At 37.5% G+C, this 18,243-nt stretch overlaps 1 protein-coding gene across 3 annotated transcripts in view; it reads left to right on the top strand.

The window, feature by feature from the left end:
- The first annotated feature begins 78 nt into the window (after window positions 1–78).
- The window catches only part of CAGE1 (cancer antigen 1), a 47,262-nt gene continuing 29,097 nt past the window's right edge, over window positions 79–18,243 (top strand). The window contains exon 1 of one of the 3 annotated variants that reach the window (XM_061194799.1): window positions 79–283. Coding sequence is in view for 1 of the 3 variants with exons in the window: in XM_061194796.1 (XP_061050779.1) it covers window positions 8,254–8,433 (180 nt within the window). In the remaining 2 variants the exon portion in view is untranslated. Of the gene's footprint in view, window positions 284–833; window positions 1,016–8,165; window positions 8,434–18,243 lie in introns of those variants that run through there. The other 2 variants (XM_061194798.1, XM_061194796.1) reach the window with 2 other exon arrangements.

The raw sequence follows: 18,243 nt of genomic DNA, 5'->3' as shown, positions 1-18,243 counted from the left end.
CCGAATAGAATTCGTCTTCCCACCGGAAGCCCCGCCCCCGCGCCGGGCTGAACGCCGGAAGTTCGCGTCCCGCAGGGCGGGAGAGGTACCCGAGGCGTGTGGGGTGTTCGTGTTCCCGTCGTTCCCCGCCGAGGCTGGGCCGACTGTTCCTTCCGGAGCTTTTCGAGTCTGCTCCCCGCTTTGTGTCCTCCCGTGGAAGGACGCGTCAGCTAGCCCGGGGCTGCTGGACGGGGGGTATCACACCATGTAACCTCCCAACTCTGCGAATGGAAACTTCGAGAGGGTCAGAGGGCGCGGGAGCCGGGCGGGCGCCGTTGCGGCCGAGAGGGGCGGGCGCGGCCGAGCGGACGTCACACTGGGACGTTCCAGCGCTGCCGCATCCCCGGTGCGAGGTGTGAAAAGCCGTGCGTGGGCAAGGTTGAAAGCGTTCTTCCCCCTCCCTCGTTACCCAGTGCGGAGGGAGGCAGCCCGAAATCCTTAATGTGGAGCCGAGCAGCTATGGACCCTGGAAGTGAGCACACGTGTGCGACCTGAAAAGTTTGTTGCGTTGTTGTGAGGTGAAAATAAGACAGTTGCTTTTCAGAAGTTTGAAATTTGACATACGACTGAAAATTTAAGGAAAAAAAAACACTTGAGAATTTTTGCCAGTAGCCCCAGTGACACCTCTTCTAACACCCATCCTAAAACAGCTTGGGAGTGTCTCTGGAATATCTATCCAAACATTTGAACAAGTTTTTTTTGGTTGTTGTTTTTAAGTCTAGCATAAATTGGGTAAGGACAGAATGAAAGGTGAAAAAAGGAAGCCTAACTTAAAAAAAAAGGAAATTGGTAGATTATGCCATATGAACAAAGTTGTAAAAGTGTTATAATTGGGAGTTCTAGGTTTGCAAACAAAAAATTTTGAAGGAATAAGGCCCTGGCGGTTTTTTGTATTTGGAAAACAAAAGAAGGATGTTTCAGACCCCCTTCACCACAGCCCAGGCAGCATTTACGTATTTGGAAGACAGAGGAAAAGGTGAGCATAAAGTCTGGCCTCTCACCAATCCTGCCCAGCCGGCTTGGCTCCCTCGCTTTTTTTATATTGATCCTTAACCAAATGATGACAAGTTTGAAAAAAAATTAAACCTCAGCGAATTATTTATTAATTTGATAATTCAATAAAATACCCCAGGGGAGTGGTTAAGTGGCTGCAGATTGAAAAGTTTTAATAGAAATAAATCATTTAAGTGCAGGATTTATTCTATATATTCTCGGAACAACACTGGTTGGTTTGCTGTAGGGGATATTGAAAAACCGTAAATGGGCTCCTCCTGAGGTCTGTATAGTATGTGAGTGCAGACACTAACACCCTTGGAAGAATGGTGAAGACTAAAACAGTCAACGAATAAGGTGCTGAATTGTGAGATGGAAGTTTAGACTAAAGACGTTGAAGGAATTTAAAAACTGGGTGAACGGGTAGATAGGAAAGTTTTAGGAGGGAGAAGCACTTACCAGGGCAGACTGCTGAGATGGTAAGGAGCGTGATCTATTTGCAGGGAAGGAAGCCTGATCTGACTTGAGCAGAGGAGGACTGGGTAGGTAATGTGGGTTCAGGCTATGGAAGACCTAGGAAGTCAAGCAGAAGAATTTGGACTCTGTGTTTGGACTTGTTTTCTACTCCCATCCCCTGACGGACCTGAGGAGGTCATGAGAATGTGGACCAGTATGATGCCGTAGGGAGGGAAAGAAAGCATGGGTTATGAAGAACATTTTTTAAAGGAGAATCGGACAGGACTTGGTAACTGAGTAGCCCATGGGTGATGAGGTAGAAGGATGCCAAAGATGTCTCCTGGTTTTCAAACCCAAGTGCCTGAGAGAATAAGTGTGGCATAGGGAAGGGAGGGAAAACTGATGTTCAGTGTTGGCTTTGACTTGGTAATGAGGTATTAGAATAGAAAGTTATCAAGTAAGTAGAAATACAGTGTTTTGTGGACCCTAATAGGTCTCTGATACTATTTTGTAAATATCTTTTGATTAAGTAATTGAGAGATCCCTTCACGTTCTGGGTCCCAAACCTTTTAGGGAATCACTGGATGGTAGCCACACATACTGACTTCTTTTTGTCCAAATTAGCATTTACTACCATGCAAAGTTACCATGACTTTGTAACATACTCAGACTAATTTTATATTTTTCCAATGACTTCACAAATGATATTTTAAAATTTAGGGTAGTGAACTTTGCTGCCTTCTTAATGTGAGGAGGGAAGCGGAAAACAGCTTTTTGTTTGTATATACTAATAGACATTAAAATTATGTTTTTCTTTTGTTTTGTTTTGTTTTTTGGCTGCGTTGGGTCTTTGTTGCTGTGCGCGGGCTTTCTCTAGTTGTGGCGAGCAGGGGCTACTCTTCATTGCGGTGCGCAGGCTTCTCATTGCGGTGGCTTCTCGTTGCGGAGCACGGGCTCTAGGCGCGGGCTCAGTAGTTGTGGCACATGGGCTCAGTAGTTGTGGCTCGCGGGCTCTAGAGCGCAGGCTCAGTAGTTGTGGCACACGGGCTTAGTTGCTCCGCGGCATGTGGAATCTTCCCGGACCAGGGCTCAAACCCGTGTCCCCAGCATTGGCAGGTGGATTCTCAATCACTGCACCACCAGGGAAGCCCTTAAAATTATGTTTTTTTAAAGAGGCCTTTCATCATTCAACAGTTAGGAACAAGGACTATCAGAAAGTTTGGTCATCACCTTCAGATCCTGTACCTTTTGAAGTGGATGCTTCTCATGAAAAATTAGAAAGCATGTCAGAAGCAGATGCTATGAATTTCAGCAGCCTTTTTTGAGACTTAACTCACTCAGATTCTCCCTTCTTTATGGAAACCAGCAGTACCACTTCAGACTTGCCTCAGGTGTGCATTGCTTATAAATTCTGGGAGGTTTAGATGTCTTCATCCTTCACATTGTCTTCTGTATTAAATTTCATAAAAAATATGAGGAATAATAAAAGAATCTCCAGTGGAGGTGTAGAGGAGGGGAATATAGGGCTTGGTTTTCCCAGTTCCATTAGTGTACAAAGAAAAGTAGAGTCTTACAAATAGAGTGTTAAAACCAATCCTTTCTAGCATCCTGGTGTAGTCCCATGAGTGCAGCCAGGGGACGTGGGCACAACGACTCAGATCACATCATCTGGTCTAGAGCATTTTCCACTATGTCAGCTTGCAAATGATTTGTAATGACATTGACTGTGCCCTGCACGTAAATGACTTCCTTTGTATCTATATGAACATTCCTAGTGCCCTTTCTCACAAAATAAAAGGTTGTAATATTGCAGGATCTTCATTAATGTTCTAAATGTTCGATAATTGTTAGCTTGAGTGTAGGGAAATAGTAGCAGTGTGTTAGGTTGTGCCATATGAAATTGCATTTCTATAGTTCGAAAATGGACAAATAGTGACAATTTCATGTGATTCAGGCCATAAATTGGCATAACTTTCTAAAGGGCTGTTTAGTGGTAGGAAATCAAGAGTTTAACTGCACATTTTACTTTTAATTCTACCTCTAGGAAAGTATACAAATGAGATATTTGCATAATTCTCCATAATAACTAAACATTGGAAACAACCTAAATTTTCATCAGTAGGGGACTAGTTATTGTACAGATGTATAGCAGATATGTAAACCTAAAATTTGATAGTATAGATATATACTTGACATGGAAAAATGGTCACACTGCTTCTCACTGGGTAGTGGGCTTTTGAGTGTTTTTTACTTTCTCTTTTTAGACAAAATTATTCAAAATTATTTTTTATAATTTTAAAATTATTTTTTAATAATTCAAAATTATTTTTTATAATTATAAAGAACTATTTTCATTTTGAAAAAAAATTTTTGTCATAGTATTACAGGGTTAATCAGGGACCAAGATACTATATATTGAATTATAAAGAATGAATGTCTTAAATTATATGAGGAGGTCCTTCCTCATGGGTTTCACTGAGCATTTTATTTTTTATAGAAAATGTATAGACCAAAGGAACAAAAGGCATGTTTTAGTTAAATATCATAGAATACTAGTGTTAGAAGTGATCTCTAAAATTCAGTGTGTAGGAGTTCCAAAAAGTTTGTATAAATATAACATCAGTACATGTCAATAGTGCTATATTTTGTTTTTCATGTATGTTATTCTTGATACTTTTAAAATCTAATTAGAAGGAACGGTCTCAGCAACACGTCTAAAAAACAGATTGTTATAAAATACAATTTGGTTTTTTTGTACTTCAAATGCATTCAATAAGTAGAACAATGCTATAAAAAAGCATTTTTGAATAGAGGTTTGTAACCAGCTGACTTTAATAAGAGATAAGAATTTTTTAATAGCATCATTTAGGTCCCCATACTTGGTACGCTATTCATGATTAAACCAATGTTTTCCTCAAACGTTTAAAATATTTCTCTTACTATCTTATTTATATTTTTAATTTACTTAATAAACCCTTTCATCTTATGTAGAAGTAACGTAACTTTGAGAATAAGCTACATGAATTGTTAGGGATTGCTGTTTAGTGAAATCAGATTCCACCTTATACTGGAATCCTTTTTTTGTGTATCTGCAATGTTAAATGACTCGAATAAAAACTACCTTAAAGTTGTTTAGACCAGATTTAATAAACATCAAAGAATTATCAGTAAGGGATATATATGTTATCATATATTTGAATGTTTATAGTAACATGATTTGATTTACCAGAAAAACCCGAAATATTGAAATAGCAAGATACTTATTTAATTGCGATTTAATATTGTAACTCTATTAGTATGGTTTAATTAGAAGGGAGTTCAGATATACAGTGGGGAAAGATACCAGAAAGCACATTCTACCCTTGCAACAAAAAATACTAAAAGAAAAATTATATAGCAATGTACATATACCTTTAGAAGAAGCTTATGAGGTTAGAAGTATTAATATTAATGCCTTTTTGTTATTAATACAGAATGAAATAAAGTATATAAAAAGGAAAAATGAGTCTAAACTCACACTTTCTGAAGAAATCTGTAGCACACTAGGCAATTTGTTAGGTGGTGAGTATCTCTCTGTCGGCAATATGCAAACAGAGAAACTAAAATTTTGTGTGTGTCCTGTTATAATAATAGGTACTGTGCTAAGCACTTTATGTACATTATCACGTTTAATCCACAGTCCTATGAAATAGGGCTTTTTTTTTTCTTTTTAAGTAGGGCTGTTTTTAACCTTCATTTTACAGATGAGAAAAGTGAGGCTCAGAGAGTTACACAAGAAATATAAACCATAATCAACACATTTTACTACATTAAAATGAAGAAAAATTCTGTATGACCAAAGTATAATCAGGAAAGTAAAATAACAAGCCTCAGACTAAGAGAAAACATGTGCAATGTATACAATTCACAAAGGATTAGTATACAAAATAAAGAACTCCAATAAGAAAAAGACGCATATAACTCAATAGAAAATCAGGCAAATTGTATTATTAGTTTGGTAGAGCTGCCATAACAAAATATGCCACAAACTGGGTGCCTTCAACAGAAATTTATTTTCTCACAGTTCTAGAGGCTGAAAGTCCAAGATCAAGGTGCCAGCAGAGTTTTCTCCTGAGACTTTTCAGACAGTTGTCTTCTTATATCCTCATGTGGCATTTTCTCTGTGCCTCCCCAGTGTCTTTTCTGATAAGAACACCAGTCATATTGCACCAGGGCCCCACACTTATGACCTCATTTAACCTTAATTACCTCTTTGAAGGCCTTATCTCAGAATACAATCACATTCTAAGGTACTGGGGGTTAAGCCTTCAACATAAGAGTTTTGGGGAGACGTAGTATCTAATAGGCAGATCATGAAAAGGAAACCTGCAAGACCATTAAATACCTGAAAGGATGTACATTAAAAACACCACGAAATACCATTTCATATGTGTCAGTCTGACATGGGTTGGAGGGATGTAAAGCAAAGGTAGAAGTGTAAATTGGTACAACCATTTTGGAGAGTAACTTTGCAATATCTAGTAAAGTTGAAGATATATATTTCCTATAATCCAGCAATTCCACTTCTAGGTATATACCCAGAGCCTAGGCAAAAAAAATTTTTTTTTGAATTTAATTTATTTATTTTTGGCTGCATTGGGTCTTCATTGCTGTGCGTGGGCTTTCTCATTGCGGTGGCTTCTCGTTATGGAGCACGGGCTCTAGGCAGGTGGGCTTCAGTAGTTGTGGCACGCAGGCTCAGTAGTTGTGGCTCGCGGACTCTAGAGCGCAGTCTCAGTAGTTGTGACGCATGGGCTTAGTTGCTCCGCGGCATGTGGGATCTTCTGGACCAGGGCTCGAACCTGTGTCTACTGCATTGGCAGGTGGATTCTTAACCACTGCGCCACCAGGGAAGCCCCCCAAAATTCTTAAATTAGTGTACAAGGAAATGTGTATAAGGATGTTTACTGCAGTGCTGTTTTTAATAGCAAAATTAGAAACAAATATCTAACAGAAAGGGAATAAAGTGTAATCCTTTAGAATGAACTAGATCTACATGTATTTACATGGCTAAGTCTGAAAAGCAAAAATTTAAGTGAAATAGACATTTATATGGATATATATAAAACATGTTGTTATTTATATAAAAAATTTAAAACAAAATAATACTGTGTACCCACAGTTTGCCCAGGGTGCTGCAGGATATTTTGAAATTTGAAGAAAACAGTGATACTGGACATCTGTTGGACCCCACAAACTACTAGCTTAAGATAGTTCACTATTTCAGTATAAAAACCATACTATAATCCTTTCTATGCTGCCTTGTTTGCAAAGATGGGTTTTTGGAGGTTTCTGTGATAAAAAGCAAGTACTTCCTGAAAATCAGTGTGAAGTCAGAAGTGAGGGTTGGCTTCCAGCTTGATTCCAAGGTTTGAGACATTGTGCTGTGCTCAGTCGTGTACCCAACTAGCAGGCAAGTTTGGTTGTTTAAGAATGAAATAAAATATTTTTCTTTTACAGTTTATGTGTATTTTTAAACAGCTACTAAGTTGTTAGGAAAAATCGTTAAGTTGTTTGAGCTTAACTACTTAATAAATGGAACTGTTAAGTATTTCTTTTGGTCTAGGGGTGCTGTGAAAAAATTGCAGACTTTAAGGCGTCACAAAATGAGGAAGTCTGGGAACTTGATATGTATTATTTCGGGTACTTAAATGAGTAGTAAAATTAGAAAAATATGGATGGGAAGAATTAATACCAGCTTCAGTATAGTAGTTCTCTCTGGGGAGGGGAAAAGGAGGGAATTTAGGTAGAAGGGAAGGGTCATTTATTAATTTGTAACACTTTACTTCTTTCCATTTTGTCTTTATTTGCTTCTTATTTTTTAAAATGTATTAAATCTGGGTAATTTGTCATATTGAGAAACAGTATAGCATAGCATTTAGAAATAGTATTCTGGAATCCCAGATGCACTGCTTACCAGCTCTGTGACCCTAGGCAACTGACTTAACATCTCTTATGTTTCAGTTTTCTTATCTGTAAAACAGGGGTAATAACAGTACCTAGCTCATGAGATTGTTGTGAGATTAAATGAGTTTATGTGTGTTTGCTATTACACTATGTGCTGTGCGTTTGTATTGTTTTGAAACATTTTAAAATTACAGTACAACGAAAGAATTTTGAAGATGTCTTGGAATTTGTTGCAATGGTGTTTGACAAGAATGATATATAACAAGCTTTTTTGTAGCAGTCCCTTGATGACTTTTTCCTCCACATGAAAAAGTTTTGTTGTGTCTGCTAGCACAAATACACTCAGTGAAAAAGGTTGAAATATATGTAATGCATAAAAGCCTCCAACAGTTGATTTCATAAATGTAAATGTAACTGTTAAGTCATAAATTTCAGGTCAGCTAATTCTTATTTCCATCTTTCTCTTTCTAATGAGATGTCAACATTGGAAATTACTCACAGAATGTACCAACTCAGCCAGTTGACACCAGCATTTCTTCCTTCAGACAATTTGAACCCCTTTGCAAATTTCATCAGACAGAAGCATTTAATAATGAAATGATAACATTTCAAAATCTGACAGAAGGCTTATCTTATACAGAGGAGCCAGAATTGCAACGTCATGTATATAATTATGCAGAAGACACCAATATACAGGAAGATTCATTTAAGGAAGAAAATCCAAAGGGAACTAGCACTTCCACAAATAAAGATCAACTTGTTCTTGAGTGTGTCAGACAACCTCCTAGAAGCCCACCTCTAATCCACTGCAGTGGAGAGATGCTGAAATTCATGGAAATGTCACTGGCTAATAGTATTGCCATGGAATCTGCCCTCAACCCTAGTCAACCTCAAGGCTTCTTGTGTGAGGAAAATTTACACAGTGATGTTGAACAACCACTTTATAAGGAGAATAGCTTTAACCTGCTTGATCTGAGAGCTAATTATAAAACAGAGGAGGTAAGATTTTTAATGGTTAGTACAGCCTGTAGGGTATTAAAGGATGTGTTTTTAAAAAACAAACAAAAAACACTGTATGTAATCTGAGACTTTTGTAAGTAGTGCTAAATCATCTGATCAGCATGAGGGACATTGCTTCTCTGGGGAAAATGCCTTCTGAGATCTTACTCAATTTAGAAACAATTTTTTCTAATAAAATCAAGTCCATACTTGGGGATTAGTTCTACCAAATGATCATTTCTTTGAGGGTCAGGGCTCTGTCTTACTTATCCTTTTATGCACCCTAGCATCTGCATGATGCCTTGAATATACTAAGCTTTTATATTTGGTGAATCATATTGATTGGAACTCAGAGTTTACGGTAAGGAAAAGGTTAGAAGAGGAAGAAGTACAGAGGTATTAATTATTTGACAGGAAAAGTTTATGGTTTTTCTATCATGTGGGATTTCTACTGACAAGCAAAAAATGTTTGTCTTTCTACCAAAGTGAAAACATTAATTTGTCTTTGAATTGTTGATTCTTGGTATGTAGTATCCTAAGAGCACTGAAGATGCCAACAGTATAAAGTCTGTGTACTCTCTGAATAAAAAAATAAAAAATTTAAGAATTTGTGTGGGCAAATAGATAACAATCCAAGAATAGCATAAACAGTGCCTTATCCTTGTGAGTTTGGTGAGAAAGCTATGGCTGTTATGTATCATTTACAAGTATAAGCAGGTTTTTTGTTCATTTATTTGGAAGGAGCATTTACAAGAGAACTTTATTTACCTGTTTTGAGGTCTGGAAAAGAACATTTTAAAAAGCTGTTTAATTAGGGTTTCTCAAGATTGTTCCTTCCTATTTCCCATTGCATCTAGCCATTCAGTCAGTCAATAAAAACTTTCAGGCATCTATCATATCCTAGGCCCTGTGCTATGTGTTGGTTATAAAATGGCTGAAAAAGAAAACCAAAACCAAAAAGATGTGGGTTTTGTCCTCATGAAAAGAACACCCTAGTAGAGGAGATAGACTTAAACAATCACATAAGTAAATGTAAACTTTCAACTGTGGTAAGTGCTGTGAATAAAAGTTACATATAAATTGTATATAATGTTATATAAAATTACATATAAACTTGCAACTATGATAAGTGCTGTGACTAAAAGTAAGATGGGAGTCTTCCTGTCCTGGTCGGGGAGTTTGGGTAAGGCTTCCCTGAAGTGTAGTGGTAATTGAGCTCAGCTCTGAAGGATGAGTGGGCGTAGTTAGGTAACAGTGGGTGGGAGAGCATTCCATGCAGAAGTAACAACAAGTGCAAAAACCCTGTGGCTGCAGGGAGCATGGTACCTTCATTTCATGGATCTGAAGGAAGCTTAATGTTGCTGGGTTGGAGGGAGAAGAGGGATGTTGTTGATGAGGATGGAAAGGTAGCATGGATTAGATATCAAGGTCAATATCAGGACCTTGTAGGCCTCAGTAAGGATAGTTGTCTTTATCTCAGAGCAATGAAAAAAACACTAAATATAAGAATCCAGTGTCCCTAAATTCTAGAAAGTTATTCAGCCCACCCCTTCAGAGATCTTTTACTGGGTTGTTATGTCATATTCATTTTAGTGTTTTCTTACTACAACTTACTGTCCTTTTTTAAACCCCCCAAAACTGTATTGTGGGCAGAAAGTCAATCAGGAGGTATGTTCATCTGACTTTCCAGTGTTCACAGGAGTCATAGCATAGTGAGGTAATGGTTTAATGAGGAAAAAAAAGTCTTTATTCAAAAGAGGCTTCACGAGAGTGTCATCAGCATCATGGTGGATTGAGATGCTCTCTCTGTCTCAGCCCTTCAATCTACAACTAGTAAAACATCCACAACTCAACAAACGTGCATCTGCCGAACATACCAGGGTGCTGGAGAATTCCACGCAGCTGTACATCTAAAGGAGGGTGCACTGGAATACATAGAGGAGGAAGAACTGGGGGAACAGTGGAGGTGGTGCCTGCAATCCTGGTCCCCCTGCCATGGTGGCTAAGCCCACGGCCTCAGAGAACCCAGTAGCAGCAGGAGAGGCGGCACACGTGACTCAAGCCTCCTGGCCACAGTAGCACTAGCCAACCATAGGTGACTAGGCAGCAGTGGCAGTGGGGCCCACAACCTCATCTCTCCAGCTGCAGGGGCACCCATAACTCTGCCCCCCCAATCCAGCCCACAGTGGCAGCACCCACGAACCTGACACCACCAGGCACAACAGGGTGCCCATGATCCCTACTCTCTTCCCCTCCCCGCTTGTTGGCAGAGCCTGTGACTCAGGGGATCTTGGACGTGGCAGAAGCGCCCACCACCATCCCAGTGCCCCAGGCAGCAACACCAGCAGCAGCAAGGCACCAACCACCCTAGAGGCACAAGCAGCAATAGCAAGGGCAACTGTCAGAGGCCATGGAGGGTGGAGAGTGCCAACTCTCAAATGTAACCAGAGGTAGCACAGGTAAGAGAAACTGAAAACTTGTGCTATGTATGCCACCTGCTGGAAAACAAAAGAAAGTCCTCTAATTTCTAACCTATTGAATCATTAGAATCAAGAGAGGGGAAAAAGAAAAAAGGTTTATCTAAAGAAGAAAGGTATTTGCTACTTCAAATGCACTGGCAGAGGAACAACTCATCAAGCACCAAGGAAGAGAAGAGCCACAGTAACACTGTATCACAAAAAGAAAATGATGATTCTCCAGAAACCAAACTTAAAGTCATGGAATATTGAGATCTAACTGATAGAGAATTCAAAATAGCTGTCATAAAGAAACTCGGGGAGCTATGAGAAAATCAGGCAGTTCAATGAGCTATGGAATCAATTAACAGAAGGAATATTTTACCAAAATATTGAAACTCTAAAAAAGAACCAAACAAATTCTGGAGCTGAAGGACTCAATAAACAAGATGAAGAATGCATTAAAAAGCCTTGGAAGTAGAGCAGACCGTATGGAAGAGAGGATTAGCGAGCTTGAGGATAGAAATCTAGAAATGATACAGATAGAAAAAGAGAGGCCAAAAAAAAAGGAAATTCTATGAGAGCTATACAACTCTTTTAGGAGGGACAACAGTAGGGTAATGGGTTATCCCAGAAGAAGAAGAGATGAAGAAGGGAGCAGAGAGTTTACCTAAAGAAAGAATAGCTGAGGGACTTCCCTGGTGGTTCAGTGGTTAAGACTCCGACCTTCCACTGCAGGGGGCACGGGTTTGATCCTTGCTTAGGGAACTAAGATCCCACATACCGTGCAGGGCGGTCAAAAAATAAATTAAAAAAAATATATATACCCGTGGGCCTTTTCCCTTTGGGAAAAGGCACAGGGGGAGAAATGTTTTACTTCTTATCCTGGATGGTGGCTACACAGGTACTTACTTTATTACTATTCTTTAAAGTAAACTCCAGTGTTTTGTGCATGCTTCTGTATATAAGGTATATGTCACAATAAAACAAAAATATTTAAGTGGAAAAATAAGATGATGTCTTCAAGTGAATAGGAAGTTCAAAGAACACTTCAAGTTAATTTTCTTTACCTGGCTTAATTTTCTTGGAGATAAAATAAAGATTTTTCAGTTTTCAAAATATTAATCATGACTGAATTGTGATGACAACAGAGATTTATAATTGGAACATGACTCTGAATTTTTGCTCATTTTAATTCTAAAATTAACTGCTATAAAGAGCCCTGTTGGAATAAAGATTTTTTTCAGAAAAAAATAAATAAATAAAAATAAAGATTACTGAAACCAACAGCATATCAGGGATGTAAAAAGATTAAGGTTTAAAAAAAAGAAATAATAGCTGAGAATTTTCCAAGCCTGAGGAAGGAACTATATATACAAATCCATGAAGCCAAGAGAACATCTAATTACCTCATTGCAAAAAGATCTTCTCTAAGACACATTATATTAAAACTGTCAAAAGTCAATGACAAAGAGGTACTAAATACAGTGTAATACCCTGGATTGGATCTTGGAACAGAAAAAGGACATTAGTGGGAAAATGGTAAAATCTAGAGTTTAGTTAATAGCAGTGCATTTGTGTTGTTTTGTTTTAATTTTAACAAATGTGCCATGGTATATAAGATGTTAACATTAAGGGAAACTAATAAAAATTTTATTAAAAATACAAAAAAAAAGTCAATGGCAAAGAATTTTAAAGGCAACTAGGGAAAAAAGGATGGTTACCTACAAAGGAACCCCCATTAGGCTATCAGCAGAGTTTTCAGCTGAAACTCTATAGGCCAGGAGGGAGTGGAATAACATTCTCAAAATACTGAAATATTAAAAACTGTCAGCCAAAAACACTTTATCCAGCAAAGGAGAAATAAAGGCTTTCTCAGACAAAAGCTGAAGGAGTTTATCAACACTAGATGTGCCTTACAAGAGATGCTGAAAGGAGCTCTTATGCCAAAAATAGAAAGGCAAAATACACAAAACTTCGAGTAAGGTGATAAATAGAATCAGAAAATTGCAACTCTATGTCGGAATAGATTGTTAACACTGTAATATAGCATAAATATCAAGGGAGAAAAAAAGCAGAAAAAATAACCATATCTACTTAAATTTGGTAACAGACTCACAACATAAATAGGGATAATTTGAGACAACAAAAACGAGGGGAAGAGGAAAAGGACAGAACCTATATAGGCAAATGAAGATAAGATGCTATCAGCAGAAAAAAGACTGTCTTATCTATGAGATGTTTTATACAAACCTCATGGTAACCACAAAACATAAATCTAGAGCAAATACGTGAAACATAAAAAAGAGAAACATCATAGAAAACCACCAAAAAAAAAAAAATAGCAGACAGAAACAAGAAAAAAGAAACAGTGGAGATAGAGAGCAATCAGAAAACAAAAGATGAAATGGCAGTACCAAGTCCTCATCTGTCAATAATCATCCTAAAAGTAAATGGATTTAATTCACCAATCAAAAGACACAGAGTGGTTGGATGGATTAAAAGACAAGACCCTCCCCCTGCAAAAAAATATATATGAAAAACAAGACCCAACTATATACTCCCTCCAGGAGACTCACCTCAGCTTTAAAGATAAACATAGGCTCAAAATGAAGGAATGGAAGATGATACTCCAAGCAAATGGGAGCTAAAAGAAAGTGTATCTATAGTCATATCTGACAAAATAGACTCCAAGCCAAAAAAGGTAATAAGAGACAAAGATGGACATATAAAAATAATAAAGGGGACAATTCATGAAGAAGATGTAACATATATTAATAGATATGCACCTAACATAGGAGCACCAAAATATATAAAGCAATTATTAATGGACCTAAGGGAGAAATTGACAGCAACACAATAATAGTAGGGGACTTTAACACCCACTTAAACCAATGGATAGATCATCCAGACAGAAAGTCAACAAAGAAACATCAGCCTTAAATGAAACATTAGACTAGATGTATTTGATAAATTTGTACAGAACGTTCTATCCAAATGCAACAAAGTACACATTCTCAAGTGCACATGAAATTTTCTCAAGGATACACCATATGTTGGGACAAAAAAAGTCTCAATAAATGGAAGAAGATTGAAATCATATTGAGCATAATAGTATAAAACTAGGAATCAACTAGGAGAAGAAAGCTGGAAAAATCACAGATATGTTCATGACTGAACAACATGCTACTGAACAACTGTTGGGTCAATGGAGAAATAAAAAGTTACCTGAAGACAAATGAAGATAAAAATACTACATATAGGGATGCAGCTCTTAAAAGAAGTTTATAGCAATGCAGGCCTACCTCAAGACAAAAGAAAAATCTCAGGGAATTCCCTGGCGGTCCAGTGGTTAGGACTCCGTGCTTTCACTGCAGAGGGCATGGGTTTGATCCCTGGTTGGGGAACTAAGATCCCACAAGCTGCACGGTGCAGCCAAAAAAAGAAAGAAAGAAAAAAAACCCTCAAACAATCTAAACTTAAACGTAAAGGAGCAAGAAAAAGAAGAACAAACAAAGCCCAAAGTCAGTAGAAGGAAAAAAATAATAAAGATCAGAGTGGAAATAAATGAAATAGACTAAAAAGACAATAGAAAAGATCAATGAAACTAAGAGATGGTTCTTTGAAAAGATAAACAAAATTGACAAACCTTTAGCTAGACACACTAAGAAAAAAAGAGCACTCTGCTAAATAAAATCAGAAACAAAAGAGACTATTAACAGCAGGTATCACAGAAATACAAATGATTATAAGAGAATACTAAGAACAGCTATACATCAACAACCTAGGAGACATGGACAAATTCTTAGAATCATACAACCTTCGAAGACGAATCAAGAAGAAATAGAAGGACTTCCCTGGTGGTGCAGTGGTTGGGAGTCCACCTGCCAATGCAGGGGACACGTGTTTGATCCTTGGTCTGGGAGGGTCCCACATGCTGTGGAGCATCTAAGCCTATGAGCCACAAGTGCTGAGCCTGCACTCCGGAGCCCGCAAGCCACAACTGCTGAGCCCGCAAGCCACAACTACTGAAGCCTGCACACCTGGAGCCCACGCTTCACAACAGGAGAAGCCACTGCAGTGAGGGGCCTGCACACTGCAGAGAAGAGTGGCCCCTGCTCGCTGCCCCTAGAGAAAGCCTGCACGTAGCAACAAAGACCCGATGCAGCCAAAAAATAAATTAATAAAAATAAATAAATTTTAAAAAAAGAAATAGAAAATCTGAATAGACAAATCACTAGTAAAGAGATTGAAACAGTAATCAAAAACCTCCAAAAAAAAAAAAAAGTTCAGGACCAGGAGGCTTCACTGGTATATTCTATTAAACATTCAAAAAAGATTTAATACCTATTCTTCTCAAACTCTTCCAAAAACTTGAAGAGGAGAGAACATTTCCTAAATCATTCTATGAGGCCAACATTACTCTGATAACAAAGTCAGACAAAGACAACACAGAAAAAGAAATTGCAAGCCAATATTTTTGATGAACATAGATGCAAAAATCCTCAACAAAATATTAGCAAACCAAATACAACAATACAGGAAAAGAATCATACACCATGATCAAGTGGGATTTATTTCAGGGATGCAAGGATGGTTCAACATTTGCAAATCAATCAACGTGATACATCACATTAGCAAAATGGAGGATAAAAACTGTATGATCATCTCAATAGATGCAGAAAAGCATTTAACAAGATTCAACCCCCATTTATGATAAAAACCCTCAATGAAATTACTATAGAAGGAACATACCTCAACATAACAAAAGCTATATAAACCCACAGCTAACATCATACTCAAATTTGAAAACCTGAAAGCTATCCCCCTAAAATCAGGAACAAGACAAGAATGCCCACTCTTGCCACTCTTATTCAACATAGTATTGGAAATCCTAGCCAGAGCAATTAGGCAAGAAAAAGAAACAAAAAGCATTCAAATTCGAAAGGAAGAAGTAAAACTCTCAGTATTTGCAGATTACTTGATTTTATAGATAGAAAATTCTAAAGACTTCACAAAAAAAAACTGTCAGAAATAATAAATGAATACAGTTGCAGGGTACAAAATCAACATACAAAAATCTGTGGTGTTCCTATATATGCTAACAATGAGCTAGCAGAAAGGGAAATTAAGAAAATCTCATTTACAATTGCAACAAAAAGATTAATTACCTAGGAATAAATTTAACAAAGGAGGTGAAAGATCTGTACACTGAAAACTATGACATTGTTGAAAGAGACTGAAGAAGACACAAATAGAAAGATACTCCATGCTAATAGATTAGAAAAATTAACACTTACCTAGAACAATCTACATATTCAATGCCTATTATTCAGTCCCTATTAAATATTCAGTCCCTATTAAATATTCAGTCCCTATTAAATCCCAAGGATATTTTTACAGAAATAGATCAAACAATTCTAAAATTTATATGGAATCACAAAAGACCCCAAAGAACCAAAGCAATCCTAAGAAAAAAGAACAAAGGTAGAGGTATCACACGCCCAGATTTCAAACTATATTACAAAGCTATAGTAATCAAAACAGCATGATATTGGCAGAAAAACAGTTACATAGATCAATGGAACAGAATCCAGAGCCCAGAAATAATCCCACACATGTATGGACAATTAATTTATAACAAAGGAGCAAAGAACATACAATAGAGAAACAATAGTCTCTTCAATAAATGGTGTTGGGAAAACTGAAAAGCCACATGCAAAAAAAAAAACAAAAAAACAAAACACTATGTCACACCATACACAAAACTCAAAATGGATTAAAGACTTGAATGTTAGACCTGAAACCATAAAGCTTGTAGAACAAATCATAGGCTGTATACTCCTTGACATTGGCCTTAGCAATATCTTTCTGGATATGTGTCCTCAGGCAAGGGAAACAAAAGCAAAAACAAACAAATGGGACCTCATCAAACTAAAAAGCTTTTGCACAGTGAAGGAAACTATCCACAAAATACAAAGACAACCTGCCGAATGGGAGAAGATATTTGCAAATCATATATCCAATAAGGGTTAATATGCAAAATATATACAGAGCTCATACAACTCAACAACAACAAAAAAATCCAATTAAAAAATGGGCAGAGAAGCTGAATAGACATTTTTCCAAAGAAGACATACAGGTGGCCAACAGGCACATGAAAAGATGCTCAACTTTGCTAATTGTTAGAGAAATGCAAATCAAAACCACAACGAGGTTGTCACCTCACACTGGTCAAAATGGCCATCATCAAAAAGTCTACAAATAATAAATGCTGGAGAGATATGGCCCAGCAATCCCACTACTGGGCATGTACCCAGAGAAAACCATAATTCAAAAGGACACATGCACCCCAATGGTCATTGCAGCACTATTTACAATAGCAAGGTCATGGAAGCAACCTAAATGCCCATCAACAGATGAATGGATAAAGAAGATGTGGTACATATATACAATGGAATATTAGCCATAAAAAGGAACAAAATTGGGTCATTTGTAGAGACGTGGATGGATCTAGAGACTGTCATACAGAGTGAAGTAAGTCAGAAAGAGAAAAACAAATATCGTATATTAACGCACATATGTGGAACCTAGAAAAATGGTACAGATGAACTGGTTTGCAGGGCAGAAATTGAGACACAGATGTAGAGAACAAACATATGGACACCAAGGGGGGAAAGCGGTGGGGTGGTGGTGGTGGTGGTGTGATGAATTGGGAGATTGGGATTGACATGTATACGCTGATGTGTATAAAATTGATGACTAATAAGAACCTGCTGTATAAAAAAATGAATAAAATTCAAAAATTCAAAAAAAAAATGCTGTAGAGGATGTGGAGAAAAGGGAACCCTCTTATACTGTTGGTGGGAATGTAAATTTGTGCAGCCACTATGGAAAACAGCATGAAGATTCCTCAAAAATAAAGAATAAAACTACCATATGGTCCAGCTATTCCACTTCTGGGTATTTACCCAAAGAATACGAAAACACTAATTTGAAAAGATATATGCACCCCTATGTTCATCACAGCATTATTTACAATAACCAAGATATGGAAGCAACCTAATTGCCTGTGAATGGATGAATGGATAAAGAGAATGTTTTATATGTTTACAATAGAATACTACTGTTATATAAACAAGATGAAATCTTGCCATGTGCAGCAACATGGATGGGTGGATCTTGAGGGTGTTAGGCTAAGTGAAATAAGTCAGATAGGGAAAGACAAATATCATATGATTTCCCTCATACATGGAAAAAACTCAAATGAACAGAATAAGTGAAATGGGTAAAGGGGATCAACTGTATGGTGATGAATGGAAACTAAATATTTGGTGGTGAGTACGCTGTAGGG

Source organism: Eubalaena glacialis, chromosome 7, assembly GCF_028564815.1.
Source record: "Eubalaena glacialis isolate mEubGla1 chromosome 7, mEubGla1.1.hap2.+ XY, whole genome shotgun sequence".
In the NCBI taxonomy this organism is placed as follows: domain Eukaryota; kingdom Metazoa; phylum Chordata; class Mammalia; order Artiodactyla; family Balaenidae; genus Eubalaena; species Eubalaena glacialis.
The sequence above is the reverse complement of the archived record's forward strand: the minus strand, read 5'-3'. Positions and strand labels throughout refer to the sequence as shown.